At 39.6% G+C, this 22,931-nt stretch overlaps 1 protein-coding gene across 5 annotated transcripts in view; it reads right to left on the reverse strand.

Moving 5' to 3' along the window:
• MED15 (mediator complex subunit 15) overlaps nucleotides 1-22,931 on the reverse strand; it is a 30,154-nt gene that overhangs the window by 6,061 nt on the left and 1,162 nt on the right. For 2 of the 5 annotated variants that reach the window (XM_061465968.1, XM_061465967.1), the window contains exons 2-9: nucleotides 17,257-17,344; nucleotides 15,695-15,746; nucleotides 15,278-15,307; nucleotides 13,854-14,069; nucleotides 13,040-13,302; nucleotides 11,876-12,256; nucleotides 10,684-10,773; nucleotides 5,633-5,752 (exon numbers count right to left, since the gene is read on the reverse strand). In XM_061465968.1, the coding sequence (XP_061321952.1) occupies nucleotides 5,633-5,752; nucleotides 10,684-10,773; nucleotides 11,876-12,256; nucleotides 13,040-13,302; nucleotides 13,854-14,069; nucleotides 15,278-15,307; nucleotides 15,695-15,746; nucleotides 17,257-17,344 (1,240 nt within the window). The remainder of the gene's footprint in view (nucleotides 1-5,632; nucleotides 5,753-10,683; nucleotides 10,774-11,875; nucleotides 12,257-13,039; nucleotides 13,303-13,853; nucleotides 14,070-15,277; nucleotides 15,308-15,694; nucleotides 15,747-17,256; nucleotides 17,345-22,931) is intronic. The other 3 variants (XM_061465970.1, XM_061465969.1, XM_061465971.1) reach the window with 3 other exon arrangements.

Genomic DNA, 22,931 nt, shown 5'->3' on the forward strand with positions numbered 1-22,931 from the left:
GTTTCCTGTTCTCTCCCATAACGATAGTCCCACCTGTATTACTCTTACGGCTCTTAGGGCAGTACTTCACATCAACCTTATTAGAAATAACTATTAAAACTGCACATAATTTGAATAACTGTATAATCATTGGTTTTTATTTCCCACACCATCACATTGCAATTAAAATATCAGTAATGCCACCTGAAAAGCCTGTACTTTAATAGTACTAAAGAAGAGCAGGAAGTAAAGACAGTTCTAACTTGAGAATTAACAGCCATAAAAACTCCTCCTTATTTTGACATTTGAATTCATCTTCACAGTTTGTCAGACTTGACTGTAGTTTCCCAATGGATTTTCTTTAGGAGGAAGGAAGGACAAAAGCACACAGTAAGCCAAATCATCAACATCTTGCTCAAACATTCAGCTTTGAAAATCTTGATGGAGATAGAAACACGCCAAACCGAAAGCCTGGATGGGAAATTAAATGGAAGTAGCTTTCTGGCCTTAGGAGCATGATGAGGTATGTCTAAAGGACAAAAAGATGAGTAAGATTATTTCCAGAGCAGTACCAAACTCTGTAACAATTAAGTGTATTCTTTACACAATAAAGTGCCAGAGCCAGATGATGCTCAAGTTAAAGCAACTTCTCAATTTGTTCTAATGGACGCTTTTCCCCTTTATCCCTTAAAACAAAAAAGCTCTGTTTCACAGTAGTGCACAGTAGTGCACAGATATTAAGTGATCATGTTCGTTTAAGGGACATGCAGAGTTCTTGTGGTTATAGACACATACATACAAAGATAAATCAAACCAGCCTCCAGAGACTGCATATTATGACTCATCCAAGCGTCCATTCTGTAAGTTACTTGTTAGCACCTTCATGAATTAACAACTCTGTCTCCCTCGGTCTAAAGCATTTTTAAGCTAAGGTCCCAGTAATCCACTAGTCCCAAACACTTCATGGCCACTGCAACTTGGTGTTGTCCTTCACTCATTAAATATGAATCTAAATCATCCAACTGTTTCCAGAGGACGTGATATTTAGCACATGAAAAAGCAAGTATTGCATGACCTACTTTCGCATGTACACACTGAACATGACAAGAAATACTTCGCTTGGAACACCCCATTACAGCATGCAAGAAGTCACACTTCTCTAGAAAGAAAAATGGGCCCAAACAAATCTTCAGCTAGGTGCAAATGTAGAACTGTTAAACCCGAAGATACTACTATATAATCCATTACAGCATAGCTTAAAAAAATAAAATCAAAATCAAACAGAGTCTGACATACTAAGATTTTTTTCCGTTTTCAATTACCCCATTATCTTCGCAACCTCTCCTGCAAAGAGAATACCTAGAACAAGTGAGGCTGAAATGATGCTTTAAATCAGCTGTGATACCTTCATTTTCTCCATAATCAATAAATACCGAGACTGTGATTACTGTTTCTCCTAGGAGGTGGATTTTTTTAACAGTACATGTCCCTTCAACAGTAAGGAAAACACTTCTGAGATTGAAAAGCACAGACTGCGTCCCATAGAAACCAAGCTTCTCACCACTCTGGAAGGATGCTATGATGAACACTGCAAAAAGATAACATTTTGTGGTTTATCATTTCCTGAAAATCACACCCCTTTTAAGTGTCTGAAGTTGGTTACATAAAATTACTTCTGAAAACTTAAATCCTTGTGTTTTGGGAAACAACAAGAAAGATTTCGTTAGGGCTTTTGCAAGATTTAAGCTTCTGTATCTACTTAACACCAAGATCCCTTCACATTAATTTACAAATGTTGCAGAAAAGCAAAGAAAAGAACATGCAGCATCTACTCTGCACATAAGCAGAGAATTAATTAGATTTTATTTATATATTAACCCTTCTGATTTAAGTACATGCATAGGCAAACAGCCTTCCTTCTTCCAACAGGTTTGCTCTGCCAGCTTAATTTCAGAATACCAAAGGCTAATGTCTAATATTAATCAATTTGTGACAGTGTCAAAAACATGTACTCAGAAGTGTGCAATCCTGAACTTACTCTCTTACTTTAATTTGAAAGCAGTTAATTTGCTACATATTAATTTCAGTTGTCTTTCTATAGAACAGATTTAAAGATGCTTTTAGCTTCAGATTTCTACATTGTTTGCAGGATATTACAAAAATTTAATGAAATTTTAACTTCTAGATAATGTTCTTTCCAACTAACTTCAATTAAAGAGAAGGCTTAAACAAAAAAACAACCCAAAACCAAAACACAAAAAATACCATTAAACCCAAAAGACAAAAAAAAAAAAGGAAAAACAAACCAACCTTCCTCCAGAGCTTTAACTCCATTAAACTTATTTAGCTCCTCATTTAACTCCAGAGTTACTGACCATCCATTTTCCACATACGTAAGGAAATGCAACTATGTACTTTTTCACTTATGGAAGACAGTTTCTGTATCTACATATTCATGGACAGCAATTACAGCCCACTGAATGTGAATCTGCTCTGCAACTCTGCCGTGACCTGATCATGACACTAAGCCCTACTTTTCTGAAGTCTTGCCCAAAGGATACTTAGGCTTGCATGACAAAAGTTTGCACTTAGTAACCACTAAATCTAAGCTATTCTTAGTATTCAGAACACACCATGCTGGAAGATAAATTTAGCTATGAGGCCTACATCCAGTCTGCTGAGTCTCAAGCAAGGGACAGCACACAGTATAAATAAGGCTAGCAAGAGTTTTTCAGAAGCTCGCAGTAGAAAGAGCATACAATATGCAGAAGTGATCAACAAGGAAAATGAGACTGCAACAAGGAAGTGGTGGGTAAAGAGGAACAGTAAAAACACTTAAGTCCAAAGGAAAACTCTAGAAACCATTACACTACTTACAGCGTACTTAACATTTCAACATTAAGCCAGTAAGCACAGCCTTGCCTAATCCATTGCAAACTGAGTTTAAAGTTCACCATTATGCTGCTTTACATGACAAAATGTCAACTCTGCAGAGCTTCAAATAAGTTCAGATACAAGTTTCCATATTCCCACTCAGGCTAGTATCCCTTCCTTCATTTTAATATTAACTCAGGTTTACTTGGTTTTCCCCACCCTGAATTTTCAGATTGCTGAATACTTCTGTGCCAACAATAAAGTGGAAGTTCACGTTATTGCAGACTGCAATAATTTTGTTATCTAATTGCTAAATCTATGTATTAATCTTTAAGTAAGTTTCAGTAAGAGCAGGTTTCTTGAGTGAATCCAAATATGGAGCATCAATCTTCTCTTAGCTGTTCAAAAAGTGGCACTAACATTGACAGCAGTTCATCTTTGGTAACTATTCAGGCTCAAACTTCAGCTAAGTTTAAAAAAAATTCAGTTCTAACACTCTAGCAATTCAAAAGACCAGGAGGTTGTGGAATTCAGTGTAAATCACTGTTTACACTATCAAGTATCAGTAAGTACATTCTTTTCATTGAAAAGACAGTAACAACAACAAAATCCCAATTAAACAAAAAAAAAAAGCACTGTAGAATCAACTGAGCCTTAAGGTAAAAAAAACACAAATTGACATTTTTGTCATACAGAGTAAAAATAGTCACTCAGTATTTATATCATATCCCCTTTTGTTGAAAGGGATTCTTCACTGCAACACCAAGATATTTTTCTAAAGAGAAAAGACACTCTGAACTGCCTACCACCAAGTCTAAATGACTTTTGGTACTGTAGTCAATAAGAAGACAGGCTTCAATGAGTAATTAATAAACAGATACATGCTATAGCCCTTTTTCTCCTGTGGCAAGCACCTGCAAGGGCTCTGATGATAAGCCAGTTATAACATATCCGTTAGACAATATTATTTAAGCATTTTATGAAATTAAGAGGTAGAAATAACAACACTTCTAAGTTCTAATCTACCTAGAACCTCAACAAAATGATCTGGAAAGAGCACTAGAGATTCATCCTGATCTAGAGCTGTCAAGTATATGGCATTGTCAGTCTGGCTTTAAAAACATGCTTCCTGCCAGCATCAAACTATGACTTATTCACTCATTTTACTACCACCTGCTTAGGAGCATTTTCACTCCAATTATTGTTCATACAGAAATTTCCTTTCCTCTTCTGCCGTCTCTAGTTCTTCAGCCTTTTACATCATTTTCACAATCCTTGGAATGATACTGAGAGTGCTCCTGGATGACCAATTCATTTGGTATCAGAAATCAATGCTCCTCAATAATCACAGACATGACAGCACTAAAAGATCAGCCTATGGCACTGAATGGTTAAACTAGAAGTCTTTTATTATGACTCAAATATTAAATTTAAGCCAGTCTAATCCTTAAATATCTATCAGAAGGCTTCATTGTCAAATCAAACATTTGAATAATTCATATGCAGGTAACTGTCTCAGTTACATGTAACTGCTACAGTAAATAATGTTCAAAGTAAATTGTCTTTTGACTCAACAACTATGCCTGGGTTTTATTTCAGTTAAGGTAAGAACAATGACCATCCATCTTAAACTAGAAACAACAAAAGATGTGTTTGCATAGGTCTACAGAATCTTTCTGGTTACTGTATCTACCTTCCTGAGAAAAGGCTGTGCCTACTGAACTTGGTGCAGCAGCACTAGGAAGCAAAGTTTCAGACATTCCAGAGACCCACAAGAAGCTTGCAAAGGAAACAAAAATCAAAGAGTGAAGAAACTTTCATGAAACCTATGAACAAAATTGAGAACTAAAATTGCATCTGGCATTAAATTTGAAAATTAGCATCTAGAAGAATAAGACACGAGGTTCAGGAATAACAGACAGAAAAACGCAGTTGAATGCTATTCCATCATCATGATGTGGATTTAAATCACCACCAATCACAGGGCTCAGGACACTTCAGCAGAGGAGAGCCTCATTTTGTGACTTCCTGGTAAGAACTCAGTTCTATTTCTCCCCATTCTAGTTCTCCCCGAAAATGAAACGTTTCACTTGCAAAACATGACCATGAGGTTTTTAGAAGATGCAGAACTGCACCAGGCAGATGCAGTACTTGTGCATCTTCCAACAACAGCTGGATGGTGCTGCCAGCCTTGCCTACACAGGTTCTTCTCTGATGCAGGTACAAGTGGAATCCTTCTGGCAGTTCCACCTACGCAACTATGAAACAAAGGAACAGCTCCATTTTTCTTGGTTCCCAGTATCACGCCAAGAAGCTACTCAAATTGATATCAGCCAAGTTTACCATTAATGAAAGAAGCAATTGTAGAGAATATGAACATGAGTAAGGTCCCAGACACAACTCAGCTAGGACACTGCAGTACTGACTCACAGTACTCATGAATGCACACTTGGGGAGTATGGACAAAAACCGAACAGAAACCACAACCTCTCATTTAAGACTTGACTCAATTCTGAGCATGCAGATGATGTACATGTTAAAATAAAGATCTATATTGCTTTAAAAATGCTTTATTTGATATCCCAAGCTCTCAGAAAACCTATTATTTAAAATGAAAAAGGATCCATAAGAAACCTTAACAACCCAGTACCCTGAGTAACACCAGCAAGTTAGTTGTTTCATAAAGAAGTGACTTCTTGCTTGAAAGCAAGAGCTATATAATCACATATTGAATGCTTTGCACCATTCCTGACACGATGTGCTTTGACTCAGTAAATACCTGTGGCATTTGCTGTCCGCCCAAAGGAATGGAGCTTGGCGGTGTAGCAGACACAGCGGTGGTAGGCGGGAACCGTGGTCTTATTTGCATCCCACCTCGGGCCATAGGTGCGGTGATCATCTTTGAGGACAGAGGGACAACAGACAAAAGTAATCGCAAAACAAGAAATGCAGTGCACTGGCAGGATGAGAAGCACATGCAACCTCCAGGAATTAGGGGGAGGGAGAGCATGAAGGGAAGGTTAGTGAGCTTTTCTCTAAAGGTTAATCTAACATGCTAGCTTATAAATCAAACTCCTTTTCATCCTTCCTATCCAGTTTCAGGAAGCATCTAATGAATTCTAGGTATCTTGAGAGAACTGATACATAGATTCAGATTCCTGGGTCGAGGGTTCACTATGCTGCCATTTACATGAAGGGCTTTTCCTAAATTTTGTCTGAAATCTTAAATTTCTAGAATTCTTGGAAATAAGTACTCTAAAATTGTTGTCAAGAATGCTCCATGTAAGAAGCTATATAATGCCATAGGTTGCTGATGTGCTTTCATTCCCACAGAGGGCTCAAAGGATTTAACAGTATTTGCATATGCCATCCTTCATTACAGAAGTATTTGGCTGACAGTTCAACAGCAGCTGTGAGTACAAATGCTCCACAGTGAGCAAGATTTCAGACCAACCTATGACACTATAATAATACCAAAGACAACAAAAAGGACTTCTGTGTTTGAAAAAGCTATTTCCTTCCTTTTATAACCCAAAGAATAAGTCAAATATATCCTTGCAATCTCCAATATTCTGAAAAATATCCATTCCTCTATTACTAAGCTATGCAAAAATACTCGTTACGAGTCTTATAATCTGCCTTGATCATGCACTATTTGATTCTCCAGATGTACAGACTGAGCACACCCTGAAATGTCAGCACTTAGGACAAATGCTGAGGTTAGCACTGGAATGGATTTGCATTTTACAACAGTATTAGGACTACACTACTCTGCAGTGTCTAGAAGTACCTTTCAGAACCATTAGCCTGAGTAAGCCACACAGATTTAATAATATATATCTGTATAACCCTCTGTTGCTTAAAGTTTTGATATTATACCACTTATGCCGAGAATTAACAGCAAATACAGCATATTTTTGAAGTAGTGTTCCAGTAACTTTGGCAGATTCAGTCAACAGTAAAAGAGCTTCTGTTTGGTTCTTCAAAGATCTACAGTAAAGTAGTCCTCCAAGCTACTTTTTTTCCTCCAGCATACGTATTACCAAGGAACCTAAACAGGCCCTAACTAACCTACTTGTTAATGAAGTCTCCTTTCAGTAAATGGTTTGGGGCATTCTTGCTTAGTGTTCAATGTAAATGGACTGAAGCAGCCAGCAACATGTCTCTAGAGGATGTCAGAGAATGCATGTGCTTACAACTGTTAAATAAAATTAAATACAACATAGCAAGACTGAAAAAGGAAGCAATAACTGATAAAGAAAACAGTGTCAAATTCAGCACAGCTGTTAGTTCACAACATCAGAGCAATGCAGTCCCCTTCCATCCAAGGCAAAGAGGGATGGTCAGAGACAGGATTTCAAAAGAGAAACAAATGAGAGCACTTCAGACATCACACACACATGCACATGTACACACACAGCATGCAACAGCCACCACAAGCTAACACAACAACCCAGCACTGGCACAAAGCACAGGTGGATGCTACAAAGTGCAGTGAAGAGCTACAGTATCAACATGAGAGCTGGTGAAGCAACACAACCCTAACAAAACAAAAAAAAACAACCAAAACCAAAAAACAAAACAAAACCAAAAACAAAAAACTTGAAAATTGCTGGGAGAGGGACAGGAGGGAAGGGGAATATATCCTTCCAGGCACAATCACCCCATCTTAGACCCTCGTGAATGCACATGGATCTCTGGAGCGTGTGAAATCCCAGGGATGCTATGGTGACCCGCACGTCCCACCTTGGTCCTGTTTCTCATGCCACGCCACCAAAGTGTGAAGATCAGCTTGCTTCCTCCAACGGCAAGGAAATTAGAAGCATATTCACAGTTTAAGTGTCTGGCAAACCACTGAACACCAGTATAATAAATTGCAATTCAAAGGTTTTCAGCTGATTGTGGTTTTGTGGTTGGACAATTTTGTGTTTGATTTTCTTTTATTTTTTCTTTTTTTTTTTTTAAATGTGTGCTTCAGAAAGCAAGTGTATATATAAAATTATACCAATTCCACCACTCTCTTAACAGAAGTGATCTATTTTTTCCCCATTCACCAGCTGATTTACATGTATGAAACCTGTGATCCTTTGACAAAGGAGTTGGGAAAGGGGGTTCCAAAGATTGCATCCGTTTTAGGAAAAGCAATATATCCATGAAGGAGTTGTTCTTGTCAGTCTAAAAACAGAAGACAACTAGAAGTGCTCAAGTACTTTTGAAAAGATTCAAACTGAAGGCAAATCTGATTTATCTCAATTCACAGAACTGAGAATTTTACCCTGTAACAACAGAGAACAAGCTGAGGAAGAGAGTCTCCCTCCCCTGTGAGATACAAACCCCATTATCTGATAAAAATAAAGTGGAATATACAAGTAGAATCCTGTGTCTGTATTTTTCTTTCATCTAAAATCCAAAAATTCAGAATTCTATAAATACGCAGCTTCTGGTGAGCACATGTAAGTACAGTGCCACTGTCGCTCCACTAAAGGTAGCTCTGATTTTCAAAGAGCAAGAGCCAATTTGCATTCTAAGCACCCAAAGGAGTGGCACTAGAACAGTGGTTTCAACTTTATTAATAATTAACTCCACTTGATTACAGCGTTTCTCTTGGTGCTGAAAGCACTCCTGTAGCACGCTGCAGTCACTAGGACACTGCTGTGTTTATTTCTCAGCTTCACCTGTGAGTTACATGCTCTCAAGGACTAGATACCCAAGCAGGGTAACATTGACCTGTGTGGTGTCTTTACGACTTCAGAGAAGAACTTCAAAACTCAGGTGGATCCATGCTTAAACCTGGAAGTGCTTCTACTTTTATGCAGGAAGGATGCACAGGAACTTAACAGAAAAGGAAAAATGCAGCCATATCAACCAAAATCCCCGGTATGAAAGCACCCAGAGATAAATTTTAAAATGTAACAAGCAAAGATTAGGATAGGTTTTTTTTATAACAAAAGCTTCCCTGACCCAAATAAATCCAGGCAGATCCATTAAAAATGCTGGTGCTAGTGAAGAATGTACTAAATACAAAGCAAAATCTACTCTTAGGAGAAATTTCTTACAAATTAAAGAAAATCCAAATGTACTCTCAACACCAAAGCTGCACTGTAATATTGTACACTGCCACAATCTTAAATAGGATACACAGAAAATATTTACACAAGCATGAGAAACCCATTTAATTACTGGACTCCACAGCACTATGTGAATTTTAGTAGACTCGTGAAAATAAATGGAGCAAAGCCTGTATGTGGAATTTTCTAAACTCCACCTGCAATAGATAATGAGCAATCCCTGAGTTTACTACACATGTCTGAGCAAAGCTGCAATAAAAAACCTGCTGTCAACCATCTTATCACCTGAAACTTTTCAAATGCGCCATGCTGTTAAGCCACTGGCATATGATTTCACTAAACGGGAAGAATCAAGTTGACTCGATATAAGCACAATCCATCTGCTCAGGAGTTGAAAAGAGCACCATTAAGTTAGTAAAAAGAAAAAAAGTCAGTCTCCTTCCAGCCAGCCTAAGTCCCTGCAGCTCCCACCTGGAAATTATTTAAGAAATAAACCAGTTTTAATTCATATTTCAACTGTAGAAAGAGAATTCTACATTGCTGACAGTACTGTACCAACTGTACTTACCACTGCTCAGCTTTTATATCCTGTGTTACATCGACACAAGCAAAAGGACCAATACAGAAACAGAATTTAGCCACCAACAAGCATGTGGGCCACATGAGAGCTATGATAGTACAAGATACTATTCCTGTTACATATTTGGGAGATACACGTTAAAGAACCAATTGTTATCACAGTCAACGTAAAAAGCTTCCAAAGGTCTTATTGAATCTATATTATTAGTTGTTTGTTGAAGGGAAAATGGTGCATGCAGACATGGAATGTCTGGGTATACAAAAAGACCTCTACCATTAATCCTAGTCAAACCTCATTTCATCTGTCTGCTCAGTCTCTTCATCTACAAAGTGGTGGTAATTCTACTTACCCGTGTTTGTAAAATGCCTCAACACTACAGAGGTAAGCCATGAAAGACTATTTCATATTCTTGTGGAAAACAGGATGAGAGGTTCAGCTCAAGCTATTCCCAATTTCCCCCCTACCATGTATCCTTCAAATCAGACACACATCAATGAACAATCACTGGGGCTATAAGTGTATTGCAGGATAAGAAAACTGTGTTAGACAATCAGCTTTCACCCAGCACTTCTTTAAAACATAACTCTGCACTTATGACCCATGCCATTTGTTCTTCACAATTCACATTCAGAACAAGAGCAATCTACATCTACTGCCCATTTCACTCAGAAAAAGAATGAAAGATGAAAGGAATGAAAGGGGAGTGCAGAGAGATTTCATTGTCTATACTATTTTTGTAGTTGAAACATAGAGATGGAAGGTAAATCACATGTGAGTAAAGAGAGCAGGCAAAGATTCACAGTACAGAAATAAAGTTTATGCAACAAGGTGGTCACCTAAGAAAGTTTAACAAAAGAAGAGGTGATACACTCCAGGTACCAACAGTCAGACTTGTAGTGTGACCACAGAAGGATGTCTTATTGATGGGCATTCCTGTGTCAGTAAAAGCAACAATCTTACCTACTTGGGACAGAAAACATGCACAGAGAGGTTGTCAATGAAATCCTGCCTCTGACTCCTGGCAAAGGAGAAGCAGCATAAAAGCCCATATCCCCTTTACAAAGGGTATGACCAATGTCAGACCCCTCACGAGAAAGCCACCAGAAACCCATCTCCATGCTTATCTCTACCATGCACTTGCTACAGGCCTATAACTAGCAATACTGGCTTCTGGTCCCTTACCTGCCCTGAAGCTCCCATCTGAGCAGCTTGTGCCTGAGCTGCTTGCACTGCTGCTGCTGCCTGCTGCTGCTGGACCAGCTGAGCTCTTACCTAGAGTGCAAAAAGAAAGAGTAAACATATACATCTGATTAGGGTATGACATTTCTGTTTCAACTACGTTCACTATGCTCATAAAAAAGGGTGTGAAGACAACATCAGCCTCATATACATTATTCCTAGTTTTTGAGCTTTCTTTATGAAAGAAAGTTCCAATGGTTTTAACATTTAAAACAGTCTTCCACAGATTACAGGCTCAAGGATCAATTTCTTCTTGCAACTTCTTACCTGTACTATGAGGTCTTTCTATGAAAATACTAGGTACTTTCTGGCAAACATAGTTAACTGCATACATGTTGATTTCCCTCAAGCACACTGCATTAAGCACCTACCAATAACCAATATTTCCAATGTTTACACATGCATTACGACTGTCAGATGATATATGTGACCTCTAACTACTCCTAGCATAGCTGTTAGGAGCACAACATAGGTATATCGACCTGCCCATCTGAGGTCAGTAATTACTCAACTGTGGCTGGCCCACCACTGCTCCCCAGCAAGGCCCAAAAGAGAAGCAACAGTTCAAAAAGCTGCACCATTAAGAGGATAACCCAGCAAGAAGTTCAACAGAGCAAAACTCTTGTCTTGTCCCCATTCTCTTCAAGGCAGGAACTACCAGTATCTTAAACTCTGACTAGAACTTCTAAGCATGGCAGCAGAAGCAAAGCCAGCATACTAGATAGCCAGCACTGGCTCCAGTCACATGCACTGGGCATTTCAAAGTATTTGCTCATGTTCTACAGCAGGAAACATCACAGAGATCATTTTTCTTTAAGAAGAGTTGTTTGTTTCTTTTTTCTTTTTCTTTTCTTTCCTCTTTTTTTTTTCCTAACTTGTCTATTTAAGAGTGAGAGAAGAAATTATTTCTAAATATGAGCTGTATAAATGGTTTTCAGAGTTCCATAAGTCCTACTCTTGGACACAAAACTGTTCTCTACTGGCAGGCTCAGACATAAACCTCTAAACTCGTAACATTCAAACTACAGATCTCAACCTGTGTTTTCTCCTACTTCATTATTAGTAAAAGTCAAAGACTTTTTATTTCTCTAGAGGATCATAATGAACCAACAATCAGCTGGTGACCAGCCCTTACCTGCATTGCTTTTAATTGCTGTGGCGTTAGAGTAACAGGCATAACCTGACTAGGAATCTGTCCTGAGATTGCCTGTGGCTGAGACACCATGGGCTGGGGTTGAGGCTGGGATTGTGGTGGAAGCTGAGACTGTTGTGCCTGAGCAACCTGTTGTTGCTGCTGCTGCTGTTGTTGTTGCTGTTGTTGCTGCTGCATCTGTTGTATCTGCTGTTGCATTACTTGTTGAGGTGGCTGCTGCTGTATCTGCTGTTGTGGTATTTGTTGCTGCTGTTGCTGCTGCTGCTGTTGCTGCTGCTGTTGTGCCTGCATAGCCTGTGCTGCCTGCAGCTGCTGCATTTGGGCAATTCGCTGTAGTTGCTGTTGCTGCTGTTGCTGCTGTATCTGAAAAGCAGAAAAGGCCAGGATGCTAAAGCTTCCACCGATGCAATAGCAGCTTTATTTTTATAGCATAAACCAAGAGCAAACAGAATCCTAGTAGGTCAGTCTGACATTTTAAGCCCAAAGGGCAAACTCAACCTTTTTAATCCACTCAAGCTTCATATATCCCAACTCTACATAGTGCAAAGCCCATGGTTTCAATATTACAAGCTTGTCTTGCTACTAAAACTGTTTTCAAAAGCAAAGATGAAGTCCACCAGCTTCTCCTGCACAAATGGGCTCAGAATCACTTCCTTCAAATATAACCAGCCTATATCAACACCACTGTTTACCAGAAGCTGCACAAGAGCATGACAGCTGAAGTTTCCTCTTCTGCTTTTCTGCCTGAGGATGATACATGTGTATTGGCACATATGTTATAAAGCAGCAATGTATAATTCACACAATGACAAAACAACCATTTCTAGAGTAGTATCAGTGCTTTTAGTTCTTTCTCATATCTCTGTTCTTGTCAGAATGAAAGACTATCCTGATGTTTACAGAGAGAAAGACACAAGGGCTTTAATTCTCTATTGCTATGACAGAAGACAGCAACCAAACAATGTTAAACCCTTCCTCTGGGATGTAACATTGTCGGCAATTAACTTGTCAGTCTAAACTGAAGTCCTGCACTGAACTGGAAATGTGTTAATAACCGGCAGAGCTGAGATTCAGTACTTCTGTGCAAGCCAAGCCTCACTTGTCAAATAACTGATCACAGATCACCTCAATTGCCATTGTTGTCACCTGCTGTTGGTTTTGCTGCTGCTGCATCTGCAGTTTTAGCATGTGCTGTTGCTGCTGCTGGACGGCTTGCAATTGCTGCTGTTGCTGCTGCTGCTGCTGGACAGCTTGCAACTGCTGCTGTTGCTGCTGCTGGACCTGAAACTGTTGTTGCATGGCTGACTGCTGGGCCTGGAATTGCTGCTGCTGCAAAGCCACCTGCTGCTGCTGGAATTGTTGCTGCTGCTGCTGCTGTTGCTGAGCTATCTGCTGAAGCTGAAGCTGGGCTAAAAAGAAGGTAGACTGGACTTAAAACATGAAACCCAAACAGTGCCAGAGACAGTTACCCAGTATAACTCATAACTGAAAATAATCCCTAAAGTACATTAATGTTCTTCCTTAGCAGCATATACTTTTGCTTCCTCAAATGGATGAGGCACATTAAAGAGGGGGAATTACTACCAACCTCTACTCCTCACTGCCTATATTGAGTCAGGAATGTAGAGAATGTAGAAATAGAATCATAGAATACGGAGGAGGAAACATGCACAGAGGAAGCACCCTACCCATAGCAAAAATAGGTGAGTTCTACAAAAACAAAGTTCTGAAGTAGGATTAAAGAAGCATTTTCTCATATAAACAGCTAAACTACTCTTCACTACACTAAGTAAGACATCCCATTAAGTAGCAGTATCTGAAACCAATTCTTCCTGCAGTTCACTTAGTTAATTTAGCCAGTAGTATGAAACCGTTTCAGCACCCTTTCCTGGTGGAAAAGAGGTATGTACTGAAAAGCTGATCTAACAATTTCAGTGGTTGAAGCAAACTGAACACTTACTCTGCTGAGTAGCTGCAGAGACACCAGCCAGACCATGAGGGGCCATTCCTGAGGTTCCAGGAGGCTGCTGCTGCCCTGGGAGACTCATCTGTTGTCCCATGGGACCAAGGCCACTCATCCCACTCAGCGGTGCTCCTTGGGCTCGGGAAGCCATGCCCATTCCAGGTGTCCCTGCTGGGGGACCCCCAGTTAGGTTCTGCAGGGCATTCATTGGATCTACAAAGAAAATAGTTACCAATAGGCAACCAGCCACGCAACTGCCACCCCAAAAATCCTCTGCTCACCATCATCCACTCTCTGATCTGCTGGCTTCAGACCGTGTCTAGATCCAAAGCCCTGAGAACCTAACATTCAGTGCTCTGCTGTGAGACAAAAGGCTTCTGGCACATCTTTGTCTCTCTGTAACCAGAATTGTGATTATTTAAAATGCTTCAAACCTGCAAAGTTCCAAAAATATTCTAAATACATTAGAGTAAAGGAATTTACTAGTCACCTCTGAATTTATATGCAAGTCAAAACCCATATATCCATGAGGATATATACAGCTAGTAACCTCAAAACCCAAGAAATGACTCCCACTGTGGATCCAATTAGCCTCTTCCTCCTGAAGTCAACACAAAAAAGCAGGGCTCAGACAAGATGATGTACTTTGCTATACTGTTACCTTCATAACATTACGTTTATTATGCAGTGGATAAATTCAGTGCCTTTCAAGACAACTGTCGTAGTCTGAACCTCAGGCACACAGAAGAGTAAAGTCAAAGCAGGAACTGCCATTCAAGAGGGCAAAACACAACATGGGGTGCAGAAGCAGAATTAATCAGGTACAGAATGTAACACCCCCTCTTTTTTAAGAATACTTATAATTTCCAACTGTCTAGACTGAATATTACCCAGTCACAGACACTGCATATTTAGCCTGTGAGAGGATAAAAACAGAGGATCCTACTATGCTCCTAACATAAATTGCTATAAAACCAGCATGGAGGCAGAAGGCATGATCAGATCCAACGTCAGTAAATGGCAGATTGCGTACGCCCCACAAACACAGCACTTCCCTCTGACAACACACTGAGGAACCCAAAGCTGGTAACAGGGAGGAACCTGGACTGCTCAGCAGGAGATTAGTTTCAATCACTCCTGTTCTTTCAAGAATTTTAGTGTAGCAAGCTAACAAAAGTACAAACTGGGATATAAACAAGTCTCCCATGTTACATCCAAAATACTGCCCACCCTTTCACCCTCACCATGGAACAACTCCAAAGCTATCATGATACCTTTCCTTTCCTACAGCAGCATTTTATATTCTAGCTACAAAATCTACCTTCTTAATTCACTACAGCCCTGATTTCTAAGCTGTTCTGTTCAGAAACAGGGGGCAGGAGGAAAATAAAAAAATGAAAGAAGTAAAAAGAAGCTCTTACCACTGACTGAGGCTTGAGATTTCTTATTGTCTGCAAAGGAAGACAGTTAATTGCCTTTGTGAATATCATCACACAAATTTGGCCCCAAAATACATTAACCTAAGCCAATTTGGTAACTAAGATGCTATACAGGTAATGGAAAGCAAGCAAAAGTACAGGAAAAAACTAGGAAAGTGGAAGAAGCAGTAAATTTAAATAATTTCTCAAAGACTCTTCAATTATAGATGGATGTGTAAAAGGAATAATACTTAGAAATTAAGCATGCATATTACATGAAATTTTTAAAGCAACTTGAAGAGTCACAAGCAGAACCACACACAGAAACCCTAAAATTTATTTTTTGGGGGGAGGATGGGATAAACAATCCCATTACTGAGGGGAAATGAAAAACCCACAGCCCCCAACCCGATTACTTACGGATATCTCGGAAATGGATGATAAGTCTGGCCACAAGAGAAAGATATTCCTCCTAAAGGTGAAAAACGAGTATTTTAGAACAGGAAGTAAAAACAGACCAGCCACGACTTTCTGGCTTTCCAGTATTCTTCCTCAACTTAACAGGTTTTACTTGGCAGTCTCTGTGGGCTTCTCAGAGCAGTTAACTTGTGAGGAACAGTCTGTTAATTGACCTCATAGCAGCCTTCAAGTATCTGAAGGGGGCCTATAAGGATGCTGGAGATGGACTCTTCATTAGGGACTGCAGAGATAGGACAAGGGATAACGAGTTCAAACTTAAACAGGGGAAGTTTCGATTGGATATAAGAAAGACGTTCTTTACTGGGTGGTGAGGCACTGGAATGGGTTGCCCAGGGAGGTTGTGAATGCTCCATCCCTGGCAGTGTTCAAGGCCAGGTTGGACAGAGCCTTGGGTGGCATGGCTTAGTGTGAGGTGTCCCTGCCCATGGCAGGGGGGTTGGAACTGGATGATCTTAAGGCCCTTTCCAACCCCAACTATTCTATGATTCTAAGTGATAATATTTTTACTAATAGGTCATTATGGTTCTTGGTGTAAGAAAGCCAAGGAACCACAAAATTCACTGGAAAGAACCTCCATGACAGTCACGCTTCGAGGATCACAATGTGTGAACATAATTATAAACCAATAAATTCATTTTCCACCTCTTACCCACTCCAATTCCTTTTTCTTAAGGGCTGAACCTGCTTATTTGGTAGACAAACTTACTTTAGTCCTTGAACTATGTACCATTCACACTACAAGAACATTTTCTAAGCCAAGATAGTATTACAAATACAAGTTAACAACTTTAAAGACTAACATATGACACAAGTGTCAGAAGCGAAAAGACAAATATTCTTTGCAGAATTTTATTAGTGTGCTTCATAAAGTGTAAGAGAAACTGCACAGGACTGAGGCAGTCCGTGAAACTACTACCTCACAAGTGAGGATGCAGGCATAAATTTGTAACATTAACATTATAAAATATTCACCAAGACAAGTTCTACCCTAAACATGGCTTGTCTGGAGACAGCAACAGTATGCAATTTCTTATAACACAGCTCCAGAAAAAGATGTCGGAATTCTGGTAGTCTAGAAATGTACCTGATAACCAGACTTTCACAGAGACCACAACATTTCCCTTGGTCTTACTCTTGACACAGCCTTTTCATTAATATTCTAGTTTCTCCTCATCAACAAACTGGTCATACGGGGTGGCACTACACAGTAGATGAAGGAAATTCTATGCAACTCACTATACACAAGTCTCTGGATAAAAATTAAGTGAGGTCCCACATACGCATTAAATGCTGCTGCAGCAGCAAACCTGTCTTGGACTGAAGTTCAGTTGGATGCAAAACACATCAGGATAAAAGCAGCACATAAAAATAAAAAATCCTGCATAACTATGTACTCCAAGCAGAGACAGTTAACTAAGTGCACTGGGTTTGGTATTCCTGCAGTTGTTCCAAACTGCTTTTGACCCCCCAGTAACTTCTGGAAACAAATAGAGATGTTTTACCCTTGTTTTGGCCTTCATAAACACATGACTCTCCATGTCTTTGCTGGATTTATTATGGGCAACACCAGCTTTCCTCATAGCATCATCACTGAAAAAAAGAGGAAAAACCAAGATCAAGTATTAATTGAGGACATCAGAAAATGCATTCTGTAGGTAGGAAGATCTATAGACAGGGCAGGGAGAGGACAATCAACATGAAAGCAGCAGGTGAAGCGGGAAGGTGAAAAGAAGGGCCTGGCGATGGAAAGTTGAGGTGAAGAAAAATAACAGGTTTGGTAATAAAAAATTTCAATTCCCTTACTGTTCTTTTCCATCTACCAGCCAGAATCACAGGGACTTACTGTCCTTCCTCCATCACACCTCTAGTAAATTGGATCCAGATCTGCCCTCTGGATGGGACACTAAATATACACAATGAAAAGGCAAAAAAACCCCAACCAGCCCACAACCAAGCCACACAAACACAAAACCACACACAAAAGGAAAAACTAAACCCTACACATTGCTAAGGATGTGGATGGAAAAGAAGGGGCATTCTCAGCACATCAGGAAGCAGCAATCAATTCAACTATGAAACATGCACTGAGATTAACACATCCTAAAACAAGGAGTTCAGTCAGATGAACAGGCCTGAATGCTCTGGGCATTCTCATTTTTGGAAACATGTCACTTCCCTGCAAAACCTGTTCTGCTCCAAAGCAACCTAGCAGCTACGATCAAAATTCCACAAGCAACTTATCAGGAAATACTTTCACCTTGTAATTAACATCTCAGAAACTAATTGCTCAGTAGCTGCTGTTGCATGAGCAGCGTGCATGTAACGGCAGTGATCCCTGAAAGTTTCAGCCAGTCTGAAGGAGGACTCCTATTTTCTTCCCTCTGAATTTCTACCACCTCCCATTCAGCAGGAATGGTGCTTGTAGAAGCAGAAAGCTGGTCCAGCTTCCTGGATTAACTCAGTAACACAGTCACAGAAGTGAGGAGATGCTATAGCCTTAAAATGCAAGACTTTAGGCTGCCACAACTCACACCCTTACTTTGCAAACTAGTAGCATACAGCTAATCTGCTGCAGCCTGTATGCAGAGAACAGAACATAGCCACCAGCTGTAAAGCTCCCTCATAGTAATTTGTTTGTGTTCAGAGACTAAAAAAAAAAACCCTGTTGTTATACATGAAGGTTACCTAAACTGAAGCAGAATCTGAACACAATGCAGAATAACTATTCCTCCATGTGCAAGCAAGCCTTAAAGTGAGTTGCTCATAAAGGAGATTTGTTGCAGAGGAAAAAGCTATATCCAATTAATTATTGACACCTCCCTGCTTTAATGCTTTCCCTTTCAGAAAGGCTGCCACTACTTTCTGAATCCTCCTCAACTTCCCAGTCCAACAGTACAATAACAATGCCCAGTGCCTCTCATTTTGAGAGCACCAAGAACTGAGCAGGCAGGAAGACAAGAAAAAGATTATGCAGAGGCAAGCAGAGGAAGCAACTTGCAGGTAGCGCTAAGTGGCTGTGACATAGACAGTGATTAACATGGTATCAGAGCTTTGAGAAAAAAAAAATCCACAGCAAAGAAGCTGTCTACTTTTATATGTATCCACCTTTTGATGTTATAGAACATGAAAGACATTTTATAATGACTACATCTGCATTACTAAAAATAGCACTCCATAATATAGCTGACATATCTGTCAGCATTCCAATAAAGGTTTAGACTAGGAGGAGGAAAAAATACACAACTCGTTCTTTGTTCATATATTTATCTGCAATCAAGATAAAAAGATTTACGCTAAAAGACTGAAAGTCACTAAAAAAAAAAAGACCATAGCTCTAGATCCTTGCAGAACACCAGTGTCAACAAAATTCTGAAAACTAGATGGTACCAGCTCAACCTTCAAATGCCTCTTAAGCACTTACTAAACCCATCATAAGATGGGCACAAAACCTCTGCCTATTTCATTTCATGCAGAACACTCAAAGTTGCAGTTTCACAAGATGAAGCATTTAAGAGCTACACCAGCTTCAGGAACTCCCCCTCATTCTCAAGAAGCTGCTTCCAGCCCAACAATGTGCAACCTCTCACTCAAGCCAGCTGGCCTAGTTGAAAAATCCTGAAAGACACGTTCTCCTTCAAAACTCTCCCAGCTCCCCTTTCCAGTTCATACCATGAACTAACTGCATAAATCAGTTCTTCCAATGAAACTAAAGGGCAATGAGTTCCATGGCCGACACTACATTAAGTACGTAACATCACCAAATGCTGCTTCATAAAACAGACTATTTGTTCACTATAACAAACCTTTCCTGCTTAAAAAAAAAAAAAAAATGGGGGGGAGGGGAAGGAAGTGTGCTGCTCAGCCATTAGCCACATCTATCCACATTAAAAGTCTTAAAAACCTCCAAGGAAACACCAACAAATGCATTATACTTTAGTCACTTGATCTTGTCCCACACATTTCTGTTAGTTATAGATCAGACATAACAAGTTTCAGCAGGAGCAGCCCTCACTGCAGGAGTACCCACATAACACAGACCAGCAGAAGACCCAAAACACGAATCACCTATGTTACTTCCTTTACACTTGCTTAACAGAACACATAAAAGCCTGAAGGGCCTCAGTCCCCGGAAGACCTCTTTCAGATACAGAGGCGAAAGCAAAGGACCATCCAGTCTCTCTGAGGACTTGTTCTAACACTATCTTTCTTTCCTATTCTGCAGTGATGAAAAAAAAAAAAAAAAACCCTTCCCACAACACAGAATCACCCCTCCATAGCTTCACAAGGATATCCTCCAGCAGAAGTATCCTCCAGTACAGGTGACTAGGTAAGAAGCTGCCCCTTCCAAGCTATGTCAGTACAACTGTGCAACCAGCAGTACTGAAGAACAATCAAAGCTAAAAATAACCACCATTCCCGAGTTATTTATAACTTTGAGAAATTTCCCTATCAGGTTCACTGCATGGCAACCCAAACACTTGGAATGAAGAGGTATTGCAGAGGAGCAGCTTCTTCAGGTCAGTCAAAATAAGCACTTATAAAACTAATTCCTCACTTTCTATGGTCCTGCTTAACTTTTTCTGCCTGAATTCTCATCAGAGAACTCTCATCCAACCAAGGCTGGAATATAAAATGAAGGCTGCTTTATCAGCTGGTTTTGTGAAATGTTTAATAGGAAGATCATTTGTACTGATGCTCTCTTTTTTTTTTCCTCTCCTCACTCAAAAATCTTTAGCTTATCTGCTCGTCTCCTGCCTGCTTGCTCCTCAGGCTCCACCTCTACCTCCTTTCATGTGCTTTCCACATTTTCATCGTTATTTCTGATCACACATTCTTTCTTCTCACCTAGCTGAACCATCAGCCAAATCTTAAGTGAGAATATACACATCAAAACTTCAAGCAAAAAAATGAACACAAAAATAAGGGACTATCATACAAGTTTCATCCTTTTTCTACACACAACATAATTCCCTTCTAACACAGCTTGGGGCAGAACCAAAGTAGCAGATGTAGCTTGGAGCAGGAACTACAGACAGCCACATACTGAGTTTCCCACAACACAACCCAGTTCAGATTTGTCCTTCAGCCATATCAACATCTAAAAACACTAAGGAAAGGCCTTTACAAAGGAGACTCCAAGGCACCGGGACATACCTGCTCCTAGCAAGGGCCAGAATGAAGGGGTGCCCTGTAAGCAGAAGTGTATATTCACACTCTTGCATCATTGCTGTCTCCTGGAACAACCTGAGAGAAGCCAAAGCTGTTCCCTGGCCTCAGTCATCTGAGCTCAGGCTTTCCCAGATCTTATGAAAGTCCTGCTTAGGCCTGCAGTTATGCAAGAACCTAATACTAAAGAGGGCTTCCTAGGTCATCAAACACAGTATTCTTTCAATGATAATAACCAAATCATATGCACTGACCACTGACACATTCATTAGGATGCCTATTTTGCACACCAGCCCTGAAAGGTTCACCCACATAATGTCATTCTTTTAAAAACAAACCAAAAACCAACCATAAAATACAAAAACCCCACCCAAAACTAACCCCAAAACTTAAATTCAGTGTTATAATGAAAACCCAAGCGTGAAATAGCAACAAATTAAGAGTTCTATATCCAGAAGCTATAACAACGCACTTAAAATGAGTTATGAGAATGATCCCACACATTTAAGTTAACTTTTAAGACCAAGTATTAATATGCATTTGACAAATAAATATAACTTGTTATTTGCAGGATGAACTGGAAGATATACATGGAAGACAGTGTATTTTCGTAACTGTTAGGAATAACCTTCCCACAAATAAAGAAAGCTTTCAGATGTTTCACCCGGTATTTATTTTAATTACCTCCCTCTTTTACCTACTACATAACCCTCACTAATGGCAAAACTGACAGGAACTACATGCATACAGAGCTCTTTTTAGCCAATATATTGCTTCTATTTCTCATTCAACAAACTTATCTATTATAAATTCTACTTCTGGCTAGCTTCACTTTATCCTAAGTACCAACATGGAACCAAGGCAAGTTGTTTTCAGATATCTTCCACATACTAATAAAATATTTTAATACTTTAAAAAATCCCCATTTTTTGGTCATTATACACTTCTCCCAGTAACAAGTGTGTTTGCTTTTTAAAACAAGATAGTGAATGCAAACATATGATGTATACTACAAAACTGGATAAAGCACAAGGAAGAAGCATCATTTACAGACACAATCCTAAAAAGAGAGAGACACACACAGATCATATACAGACCCCCTTGAGCATATACAGAAGATAATAAACTGAGGACATTTTATTTCCACTTTTGAAGAACAAGAATTAGAAGTTGAAGTTTACTGTCATCTCTTCATATGGCATTAACCCTAAAGATTAATAGTCAGTGGTAGCCTTTTTTTATCTCTAGCTATATGCTTCCATTGAAATGTTTATCAGCATTTACTGCTCCAAGAAAAAACAGTTCCCATTTGCAGTGCAAATGCAGAACCAAAGATTTATTTCATTAAGGTTTGTGCCTCATTATTCATATTTATTTCCTCAAAGTTACACAGCATTGGAGGGCACTTTTCTTTGCTTATTTTGATGAAGCAGTAGAAGAGGAAGAGAAGCAGCAGCACAGGATTAATCTAAGATTAGTGACTTTGCAGAAAGTTTAAAAAGTAAAACATCAGTTCTGAGAAACAAGAAAGTTTGCATGGCTTTGACAGACACAAATTATCTATTTCTTTAATGAATATCATAACACTTTAATTCTGAAACACCTTAAGTAAAGCCCACAGCCAGACAGTAAAACTACATGCAGCCAAACAGTATACTGCTTGCATGTCAGACAGTCTGGTTTTAAACGTTGATTCTCACAAGCAACAGGGCAAGATCAAGCTTCTCAAGCATTCATATATACATGTTGTGGTTTAAGCTCAGCCAGTAACTCAGAACCACACAACCACTCACTCACTCCCCCAGCTCCTGGAGGGATGGGCAGGGGAATCAAAAGAACGTAACTCCCACAGGTTGAAATAAGAACAGTCCAGTAACTAAGGTATAACACAAATCACTACTGCTGCCTCCAATAATAATAATGATAAGGGAAATAACAAGGGGAGAAAATACAATTGCTTACCACCTACCGACTGATACCCAGCCCAATCAGAGCAGCAATCCTCCAGTTT

Source organism: Pezoporus flaviventris, unplaced genomic scaffold (genome assembly GCF_033815535.1).
Source record: "Pezoporus flaviventris isolate CSIRO_AGI_PZ_B2104156 unplaced genomic scaffold, CSIRO_AGI_Pfla_v1 ptg000041l, whole genome shotgun sequence".
In the NCBI taxonomy this organism is placed as follows: domain Eukaryota; kingdom Metazoa; phylum Chordata; class Aves; order Psittaciformes; family Psittacidae; genus Pezoporus; species Pezoporus flaviventris.